Genomic DNA, 11,526 nt, shown 5'->3' with positions numbered 1-11,526 from the left:
TATGCTGCATTTTTTTTTCTTAAATCTTTTTCCATTATTCAAATGTGTTTATGGGGAGAAAATATCAAACAAACAAGGAAAGTATCAGATGGTCGTGAGATGTGCTAAAAACAACAGCTACATCGCCCTTAACTTTTTTCCATAGTGAAACCATATTCAACGCCGTATTTATGAATTTGTTTCTTTCACTGTGATACATGGAATCTTTTTTTCTATTACTCAAACGAAAAATAAATGACTCTAAAAATTTTATTTTCAAACTTTTTTCCATTACACTCAAACAAAAAAAAAATAATAATAATTTATGAATTTCTTTCTTTTGATTGTAAAAATTTACCGATAAGATTATATGCCTAACACAGAGAATAAACAACAACCGGATGAGTTAATACGTCTTCGTTTTGATCACATGTAAATCATGCAGCAGTTGAAAACCCTCGCACGCTGGTACTATCTATAACCGGTGTTATATGGAACAAGTCCCGCCTATTGTACACCGGCAAAGTAAATAATACAGGAGTTCTTCATATATTTTTAAAATTGGCGTCATACCTCGGATTTGCAGTAAAGTCAAAGCAAGAAGAGTAAATTCATATTTTATAAAAAAGTATTAATGATCAAAATGAAGTTGTTTCCGAAAGGAGAAAAGGAAATTCTTATGTAAACTGTAAATAGACTTGACTTGGTTTAGGAAATAGAATTCACTAAGATCTTATGCAAAAAAATCAACAACACAATCGATCGTCACACACGCATACATATATCACTATATATTTATAGTTATACGTTTATTTGCATTTGTTAACGTTTCGCACATTGCAATTAAAATATATGGTGAAATTTCAGTTAGAGGAAAGAGTCGCGAGTTTTCACCTTTGAGTAAATGTATATTGATAACGATGATTAATATGTTGATTAAATAGATGCAGAGTAGACTGTATTTCATTACTCTTATTTAGTAATGGTATATGTGTAGGTCTACCACTGGTAATACAGTGTATTTTGCGACATGTTTCACCTCCGGGGGTACTGTCGACTCGCTTGCAGCCAAGTATTTTTCGGTTGGACTACTCGTACGCGAACACTGACGCCCATTCGTTCTCTAGGGGAACTTCATCGTTTCAGATCGACGGCGCATTCCCTCGCTTTGCTGTCAGAAACTTTAAAACATATTTCGAATTCTTTCTCAGTTTGTTACGTCCGGTACTCCAAAACAGCGGACGCAGCCACATCTCTTACAAGGACGTTCAGAACGACCCTTGCCATGCAGGGTTTAAAACGGTTGCTAGGTGTCCCATTCCCAACCGTGTTACCATGCTGTAGATATAGTAGTAGCTTTTGTCAACCACGGTCAAACTCAATGTCACATTGGCGACTAGGTAGCTATTCAGGGCTCTTCTCTTCTTATACTAAGCATTCTGTGTATTCTTGCTGTGTACCCTACTCAACTCACCCACCACTATGTAAACCCCACACCAACACACAGAGCAAAACATTTATATCATCCAACACAAATCGCACAGACAGAGACCAAAGATATCGTCTCACGAAAGACTTGGTAATGTAACAGTTTTTTATATTGTTTACTATGATATGGTACATTATTTTGTTACACGTGTGTGTGACTATGTGTGTGTTTGTGTATGTTAGTAAATAATGATCGGGAGAAGTACTCAATACAAACATAGAGGTCAATGATTTATTTGGGTTGATCATGTGGCCTGTTACTGTTTCTATGTAGTTTCCCCGGCGTGTTGACTTGTCTGAAGTGCGCAGCGCGGAAACTCTAGATCACCGGTTAGTTTGAGAAGTACCATACACGAAACTCTCCGTAGCATCTGCTGACTTAAAATAATATAAAAAGATGCATATATTCATGTTCCCAATCACATGGATCGGAGTTCAGTCATTGGGAAAACATTGGATTAGGGGATAGGAAAATATTTACAGGATTTCTCTTGCTTATGGTGCAGTGCTGTTGTTGATGATTTTTGGTCAGAACTCAAGCTTGATTGAGTAGACCTGTGATCAGTGGCATTCCAACCATGACCATTCTGTCAGTTCAAAGGCATCTGGGGCTACATTATCTGAAGTGTTCTTCATTGTTTCAAGGCAGCAGGATTTGATCTAAGGAAAGTTTTGCTGCTATATCTAACAAGTCGATTGACAGTGTACAAGCTCCTATTCTGACTCTATATAATTCCTTTGTGCCACTCACACAGGATCCACTTACTTTCCATATATTATGCCATCACCCTCACCTCATCACTTAACTCTTCCAATTCATCTTATCTATGAATAGTTAGCTCCATTGGACCACTTGTGCCCTGTTCACTCTACCTCCGCCCCCTCCTGTACTGCCTCTCATCACTCCATGTCACTGTCTGCTAGCATATTTGTTCCTTTTCTCCGAGACATATTGGGCCTCTGTCATAGCTCTACCCTGTGGGTTATGAAGACTTATGTTATTTCCCTGTCATCTCAGTTATATTGCTTTGAATATTTGTGCCTATCTCAGAATACTGAGTACTCTTATTGCTTACCCTGTTATCACACATCTCTCTCATCTCTATTATGCACGCCTAACTCATGCTTCTCATTCTGCAAGAGGAAGACAAATGAGCAGTGATGTAAGGTCGTGAGGTCCTTTTAGTTATGATGAGGACATGGCTAACTCTCTAGTGCTGGTATTATGAAAAACACAGCCAGTACATTGGGAAGTGTGAGGTTGTGAGGACTTTTTAGCTTTGTCGGGGATATTACAGCTTTCTAGTGCTGGTGGAACAAAAAAAAAGCACCCAATATACCCAATAATAGTGATAATAGTAGTAGTAGTTTTGGATGTAAGGATATACAGTGCCCCGAGGTCAAATGTAGTTAATTTTACTACAGTCTCTCTCTTTTAAAATGTTATCTATTCTAAGAAGTGTGGCATAAGCTTTGATAAGGATAGGGTTGGTGACAGGAAATGCATCCAAGCATAGAATCTGCCTCAATAAGTCTCATCCAACCTATGTCAATATAGAGAAAGCAGATGATGACAATAATGGCAGTTGTAATAAAGAAGAAGGTTTGTAAATGATTATAATTTTTTTTTTTAGCTGGATTTTGAAAATTTTTTTCAGTTTTGTGGACTACCAGTCATATGTTTATTTTTACATGTAACTTTATCATTTACTACAGGACTGTGGCAAAGTGGTTGCAAGTGGTTACAATGCTGAAACTAACTCTATTAGAAATACAGGCTCTGAGTGCAAACCTAAAAATGATGTTTTTACATGTTGTAATATCATGGCATAGAAACATATATTATATTCCTACATATAATAAACAAGTGATATGTTAATTATGTCTTTTGTCTTTTACTTATTTCATTCATTGGACTGCAACCATGCTGGGGCACTGCCTTAAAAGGTTTAGTTGAACAAATCCACACCAGTGCTTACTTTTTGATCCTGGTACTTATTCTGTTGGTCTCTTTTGCTGAACCATTAAGTTACAGGGATGTAAACAAACCAGCACTGGCTGTGAAGCAGTGGTGGGAGACAAACACAAAGACACACACACACACACACGTCTTTTACCTTTTACTTGTTTCTGCCATTAACCTGCAACCATGCTGAGGCACCATCTTAAAGTTTTAGTTGAACAAATTGACACCAATACCAATTCTTGATGCCTGGTGCTTATTTTATTGGTCATTTTTGCTGAACCGCTAAGTTATGAGGTTGTAAACACACTTACACCAGTTGTCAGGCAGAGGTGGGGGACAAAGAGACACAAAGACATGCACACATATACTCACGCACACATACACGATGGGCTTCTTTCAATTTCAGCCCACCTGATCCATGCACAAGGCTTTAGTGTCTTCTACTATAACCCAAGGCTATAGTAGAAGACACTTGCCCAAGGTGCTACAGAGTGGAACTGAACCTGGAGTAATGTGGTTAAAAAGTAAGCTTCTCACCACACAACCACACTTGCGCATATAGCTGAAAGAGTAACCAAATAATTAACCAGTTGAAATGCAGTGCAGAATGAAATTACATGAAATATTTATGTGAATTAGAAAGAAATCTTGAAATATTTAATATACAAAGTATGTTTATATGTATTTCAGAAAGAAGATATCCAGACCATCCCAAATTTGCTGACATGTTGCCGAATGGGTGCTGCTCCCATTTTGAGTTATTTAGTTCTTCACAGTCACTTCTCTTGGGCACTTGGCCTTTTTGTCTGTGCCGGCATTACAGATTTGGTAAGAATTCAGCACTGCTGTACTTTGTGCTATTGTTGTTGTTGTTGTTGTTGTAATTTTATTATTATTATTATTATTATTATTATTATTATTATTATTATTATTATTATTATTAGGGTTGTGAGCTGGCAGAGTCGTTAACATGCCAAGCAAAATGTTTAGTAGCATTTTGTCCATCTTTACATTCTGAGTTCTAATTCTGCTGAGGTCGACTTTGCCTTTCATCCCTTTCGGGAGCCCTGGGGTTAGTGTAATCAACTTAGTCCTTCCCCCAAGCTTGTTGTCCTTGTGCCAAAATTTGAAACCATTATTATTATTATTATTATTATTATTATTATTATTAAGGTGAAAAGCTGGCAGATCATTGCCAGACAAAATACTTAGCAGCATTTCTTCCATATTTTGAGTTCTAATTCTACCAAAGTTGATTTTGCTTTTTATCCTTTCTGGGTCAATAAAATAAGTAAAGGCAGCAAGCTGGCCGAAATGTTAGCATGCCGGGCAAAATACTTAGTGGTATTTTGTCTGTTGCTATGTTCTGTGTTCAAATTCCGCCAAAATCGACTTTGCCTTTCATCCTTTTGGAGTTGATAAATTAAGTACCAGTTGCGTACAGGGGTCGATCTAATCGACTGGTCCCTTCCCCCCAAATTTCGGACCTTGTGCCTAGAGTAGAAAAGAATAAGCACAGGGGTCAATGTTATCGACTAGCCCCTTCCTCTTAAATTTCAAACCTTGTGCTTATAATAGAAGGGATAATTCTTATTATTAAAGCAGTGAGCTGGCAAAATCATTAGCATACTGGATAAAATACTTAATAGCATTTCTTCCAACTCTGCATTCTGTGTTCAAATCCCACCAAGGTCGGTTTGCTTTTCATCATTTTGGGGTCATTGAAATAAGTACCAGTTGAGTACTGGGGTTGATGTAATTGACTTGCTTTTCTTCTCCAAATTCCAGGCCTTGTACCTGTTGTAGAATTGTTAACATGCTTGACATAATGCTTAGTGGCATTTTGTCTGTCTCTACATTCTGAGTTCAAATTCTGTCATTCGGACTTTACTTTGATGAAATAAGTACCAATGAAACATTGGGGTTGATGTACTCAACTAATCCCCTCCCACAAATTTTCAGGCCTTGTGCCTTTAGTAGAAATAATAATTATTATTATTAATGTGGCAAGCTGGCCGAATTGTTAGCACTTCAAACTAAATGGTCAGTGGTAATTCTTCTGGCTTTTTATATCTTGATTTCAAATTTCACTGAGGTTGACCTTGCTTTTATTTCTTTTGGGAGTTGATAAAATAAAATAGCAGTCAAGTACTGGGGTCAGTGTAATCAACTTCAGGGAGCTCGAAACTGTTGGCCTTGTGCCAAGATTAGGATGAATTATCATCATCATCGTTATCTTCATCATCATCATCATTATTATTATTATAATAATAAAAGGTTGATTGGTAGAATCATTACAGCATCAAAGTACCTTGCAGTTTTTGTCCCAACAGTTCAAATCTAACTGAATTCAATTATGTTTTTCATCTTCCTGGGGTTAACAAAAGAAAGAACCAGTCAAGTACTAGGATTGAATTTAATCAACTAACTCCTTCCTCCAAATTTGTGGCCTTGTTCCTATATTATAAATTATTATTATGATGTGATAATTAAGGCGGTGAGTGGTTAGGATCATTAGAACAACAGACAAAATACCTTGTGGTATTTTTTCCAACTTTTTATGTTCCAAGCTCAAATCTATCTGCTGGAATCAATGTTGCCATTTATCCTTCCAAGGTTGATAAAATAAAGTAACAGTCAAGTACTAGGATTAATCATATCAACTAATTCTCTCCAAAACTGCTGGCATTGTGCCTAAACCAGAAACAATAATTATGATGATGATTATTATTAATACAAAGTGGAGTATCAAAATAAAGTCTTTACAACATTTAGTTTCATCATTCCACATTTTAAGTTCAAATTCCAAACTGACCCTTCATTCTTTAAGGAGTTGATATGATAAATAACTACCACTAGTGTAAGTGCTGGAGTTACACCTTTTTTACTGTAACTCTTCCCCTATACTTCTGTGGATTTTTAAGACCTCATCATCATTATCATTGATACAGGACAGTGAATGCCAGAATCAGAGAAGCAGTATGTCTTTTTACACTATTTTTACATTTGTTTTTACCATGCTTGCCTGAGGTTGATGGGTCTTTTCCAACACAGAAACTTCACCACTTGTTGCATTGCTTTGTCATCTCCTTTTAGAGCTTCAACATCTCGTTATCAGCTTTGATCACTTCTGCCTATGTATTCTTCAGTTTTCCTCTTCCACTCTTTCCTTCCACATCAATCTCCTGGTATTTCTTTGTCCATCTGTTATCATTTATACACATTACATATCTGTGCCAATGCAGTCATCTCTCTGAGACACAATATCTAATTCTTCTCTTAGCTCATCTATGGTTCATTGCTCATGCACACTAATATTACACATCTAGCAGAACGTGCTTCATTTCTTTACAGTCTTTAAACATTGTCTGCAATTAGTGCACATTTCACTACCATGTAATATCACAGTTTGTACATATATATTGTACAATCCACTCTTTGCTTGAAGAGCATATCCTTTGTTGTCAGTTGTAATATCTCCCTGAACTTTTCCCACTCTGTTCATATTCTGACTGCCAAGCTTTCAGAGCATTCTCTTTTACATTTTATTAGATCACCTAGGTAATAGAAACTATCAACTACTTCTGTTGAGCCATCTGAATATTACAAAGGAATTCATTTTACTGGTGATCCAACTGCTAACTACTTCTATATATTTGTCACAGTGTCTTTATTCACTGTTAGCCTGCTTGTGATCTCACAACCTCTTTGTGCACCCTTTGAGTATTTTGCTAAGAACTGATTGGCTTAATTACCCCTTCCTTGTAAATTTGACACTTTTGTCATCATCATCATCATCATTTAGTGTCCATGTTTCATGCTGACACAGGTTCAGCAAGGTAACAGTAGTCGATAGGTCAAAGGACTACACCATGTTCCTTGTAAGAAACTATCATTTGTAGTGGATATAACCAAGGTAGTAGATTGGTGCATGAAATTCTTGAGGAGAAATGTAGTAAATTTTATCAATCTCAGTATTTCATTGATTCTTATTTTATTAATCTAAGAAGGATGAGAAGACAAGTTGTTACCAATAAGATTTGAACTCAAAACATAGAAGACTTAAATTAAATGCTGTTGGGCATTTTGTTCAGTGCTTTACCAATTCTACAACCCATTTACTTCAAAATGCTTAACTAAATGTGTAATAGTAATCAGTAAAAAAAGTATGATGCATTTATGACTGTCTAAGTCCCAAAGGTCAAATCTCTTCAGGTTAACTTCATCTTGTATCCGTCAGAAAATTGATTAATATGTATTAATAACATCTGGTTGTCCCAGTGGTGATCAACATATATTACATCCAGGTAGTGTGTATCTAAGATTATATTATCTAGTGTATCCAATCTTTTTTTAAATTAGTGTGGTTTTTTGTATGAGGAGGAAGATTTGGTTGCTATTTGTAGCATTTTGATGTTCCTTTGTTGGCTTAGCAAGAAATGGAATAGTTATGATTGTGAAGAGCAAAATTACCTACACAGTGCCATACAGAATTTTCTTCTCTGCTTTGAAAATGGACATCATAGAAACTAATGATGAAGAACCAGTACTAGCTGTTGCTTCTGAGTGAACCACTTGTAAATACTCCTAAACACATCAACAGAAGACATATTAAAGTTTGAGGTCCAGGGTTGATTCATTAGACTGTCTTTTTGAGACATTTGCATATCTGTCTCACTTTGTATATTGCCTTTTTATTTGGCCATTTGCATATTGTCTATCTAATGAATATCTATATATTGTTGTTCTCTCCATCTATATTTCAGTTGGATGGTTATATTGCTCGCAACTTTGCCAACCAAAAGTCCATGCTAGGAACTGCATTGGATCCTTTGGCTGATAAAATACTGGTCAGCTTTTTGACAATTTCTCTTGCTGCTGTTGATCTCTTACCAAGTGAGTATAAATGTGTCCTCTTTTTTGTTTTTAACTTTCATTATGTGTGACCAATGACAGAAGAAAGTCTTTGTGTTAATGACTATGAGTGTGTGTGTGTGTATGCATGTTCTTGTTGCTCTATCATGCTTTCACATTCTTCAATATTATACTCCACTCAGTTGAGGGATCTTGTCCGGTGAGTATCTTCGGATACAGACCAGCTTTTGGAGAGATTGAAGGTGGTTCATCTCGTTTTCCCCAAGTCTTTTTCTTTTTTATGTTGTTGTAAATAATCCATTTCTCATCATACATGATCATTCTTTTCAAAAATGGATAGTTTTTTGTTTCGTCTGAGCAGAGAATCGCTGATGGAAATGCACTCTATTAAGTTTTTCTTCCATTAAGTTATGAGGTACCTAAACATCATAGTGATTCATGTAACTAACTGTTTTTAAATGTTTTATAATGTTCACATGAAATACAAGGATAATCTCTGCGATGTCTCATGTTGTGTGACATGGATTATTTTTTATTAAGGTCTTGATTTGTCCATTACAAATGACTGTAGGCCTGCCGGAACGTTCACGATCTTCCAGATCAAAATTTTTGGTTCTAAACCTAGTAAACCACTTCTGAACAGTACTTTCAGCTATGATACCATCTCCATAAATAGCACATATCTTCTTTGCTGTTAGTGCTGTGTTTTTACCTTTCTGGAAATAAAAGAGCATTAAATGATGAAAATGTATTTCATTTTCCTTCATTTCAATTTTATCATAAGAACAGTAGAAGTAAATAATCCCCACAAAATTCAAATAGAAAAATGCGTGGAGATCTCTTTCAGAAAATCTATGTCATATGTTCCTGTCACATGATAAAACAGATCATGTGATTAAACATCACCAATTGAAAAATGCTATGAACTTTTTTTTTACCAAGCCAATATTTCTATATATGTATTATTTTGTCATCTCTCTCTTTCTCTCTCTCCCTCTGTGTGTGTGTGTATATATATATATATATAAATATATATACACATTGGCATTATTGTTGTATGTATTATATTTGCTAACATTTCAGTTCCTCTTTTACTTGTGATTGTTGGACGCGATATCGGTTTGATTGGTGTCAGCTTCTATATCCGCTACATCTCACTTCCACCACCGGTCAGTATCATATTCCAGTATTTCTTCATCTTCCTTTCTCTTCTGCTTTTTTTCCTTCTCATTCTGAATAAAATTGCGAATCATGCAAGAACGAGAATCCAAAATAGCAAAATTGATTTTATTTTCACAAAATCTCTGATGTTGATGTATTTTGAAGTTTCATAGCATGCTTCCTTTCCTCCTCCCTCTTTTATCTATCTTTATTCTTCTAATTATTCTTTAATTTTTGTTTCTGATTTTCTTTGTTATTTTTCTAAATCCTGCCAAAGATGACTTTGTGTGTCATAATTCAACTGGATGTTAGGGATAAATAAATACCAAAATCAGATTTAATGTGGAAAATTATTTCAATATATCATATTAGAAAATTTTGACAATTTTAAAATCTCACAATATGTGACAGCGACAGGGAAGACCCTACAAAAGTAGAGAGAGAGACAGTTATAGGATGTGACACACACAAATTTACGAAAGTATGCAGCATCTCGTGTATATGACAGCTTTATTAACACATCATCCCATTCACGCAACTGTTCTTACCTTAAGTCACTCTCTCTCTGTTACTATCTTTCCCTCTGTTAACTACCTCAGACTTATACTTTTTGCAACCTTCTCATTTTATCATATAATTCGCCCAACGCTTCTAGGAGGCACATTATAGATTTTTACTGAAATCAAACTAGCTATTATTGAACTGGATGTTAGTGTCACATGTATGCAAAGTTTCATGAATATTGATTCAGTGATTTAGGCACTAAGTTGGTAACAGGCAGATGGACAGACAGACAGAAATTGCTATTTATATATATATATATATATATATATATATAGGCCAAGAGAGATGACTGTGCTGGTATGGTCATGTAATGTGTATGGACAAGGACAGCTGTGTAAAGAAGTGCCAATCTCTAACTGTGGAGGGAACCTGTGGTAGAGGTAGACCTAGGAAGACATGGGATAAAGTGGTGAAGCATGATCTTTGAATTTTGAGCCTCACAGAGGCAATGACTAGTGACCAAGACCTTTGGCAATAGATATGCTGTGCTTAAGACCCGTCAAGCCAAGTGAAATTGTAGTCATGGCTGATGTTGGTGTCACGTAACTAGCACCCATGATAGTGGCATGTAAAGAGCACTGTTTGAGCGTTGGGCCTCACAGAGGCAAAGTGACTGAGTTCCTTTCGAGGGTTGGGCCTCATGGAGGTAATGACCAAGACCTTTGGCATTTTGTCATACTTGAGAAGAAGACCCATCAAGCTGAGCAAAATTGCAATCATGGCAGATACCAGTGTCACCCATGCTAGTGGCACGTAAAAGCAATCATTACACTCTTGGAGTGGTTGGCATTAGGAAGGGCATCCAGCCATAGACTGGAGTCTGGTGCAGCCTTCCAGCTTAACAGCCCTGGTCAAACCGTCCAACCCATACCAGCATGGACAATGGACGTTAAATGATGATGATGATGATGATGAATCCAAACACTTACTAGACAAGAGTCATAATATTTGGCCATTGTAAGAAGACAGTAATAAACGCCATGTGTAAAACCATCCCTTTTTAATTCTGGTCTCGTGTAATATCACCATATCTCCACACCACTATGCCAATGTGAACTGTTTCTGATTGAATCTTATGTGGTTTGTTTCCCCAGAAAACACTCAAGCGGTATTTTGATGTAACATATGCTACAGCACAGTTAAACCCAACACTGTTAAGCAAGGTAAGGAAATTGGTCTTATTGTTATGTTTTTTCTTTGATTTGTTTATTCTTTTATTTATTTATTGTTTTTAGTCATTGGAGCGCAGCCACACGAGTTGATATGAATTGCGTCCCTTTACAGCGTTATGCCCCTTGCATGGCCTTAAAATCCACAATACTTTCATTTCAATTTACATCACGCACGCACACACATATATATTCCCTATCTTTTGCTTGTTTCAGTCGCCGGACTAGGGCAGTGTTAGGACACCATTTTAAAGGACTCTACCAGTTTACCATCTGATATTCACAATATGCATTGACACTCACACACTCTATATATATATATAT

At 36.2% G+C, this 11,526-nt stretch overlaps 1 protein-coding gene across 2 annotated transcripts in view; it reads left to right on the top strand.

Annotated features, from left to right (window-relative positions):
* Window positions 1-300: 300 nt before the first annotated feature.
* Window positions 301-11,526, top strand: part of LOC106867467 (cardiolipin synthase (CMP-forming)) — a 13,877-nt gene continuing 2,651 nt past the window's right edge. Inside the window, exons 1-5 of one of the 2 annotated variants that reach the window (XM_014912348.2) lie at window positions 301-1,558; window positions 4,124-4,261; window positions 8,200-8,329; window positions 9,392-9,477; window positions 11,128-11,196. In XM_014912348.2, coding sequence (XP_014767834.1) covers window positions 1,010-1,558; window positions 4,124-4,261; window positions 8,200-8,329; window positions 9,392-9,477; window positions 11,128-11,196 — 972 coding nt within the window. In that variant the 5' untranslated portion in view covers window positions 301-1,009. Of the gene's footprint in view, window positions 1,559-1,673; window positions 3,071-4,123; window positions 4,262-8,199; window positions 8,330-9,391; window positions 9,478-11,127; window positions 11,197-11,526 lie in introns of those variants that run through there. The other variant, XM_014912349.2, reaches the window with a different exon arrangement.

The sequence above is a fragment of the Octopus bimaculoides genome, chromosome 11, assembly GCF_001194135.2.
Source record: "Octopus bimaculoides isolate UCB-OBI-ISO-001 chromosome 11, ASM119413v2, whole genome shotgun sequence".
In the NCBI taxonomy this organism is placed as follows: domain Eukaryota; kingdom Metazoa; phylum Mollusca; class Cephalopoda; order Octopoda; family Octopodidae; genus Octopus; species Octopus bimaculoides.
The sequence above is the reverse complement of the archived record's forward strand: the minus strand, read 5'-3'. Positions and strand labels throughout refer to the sequence as shown.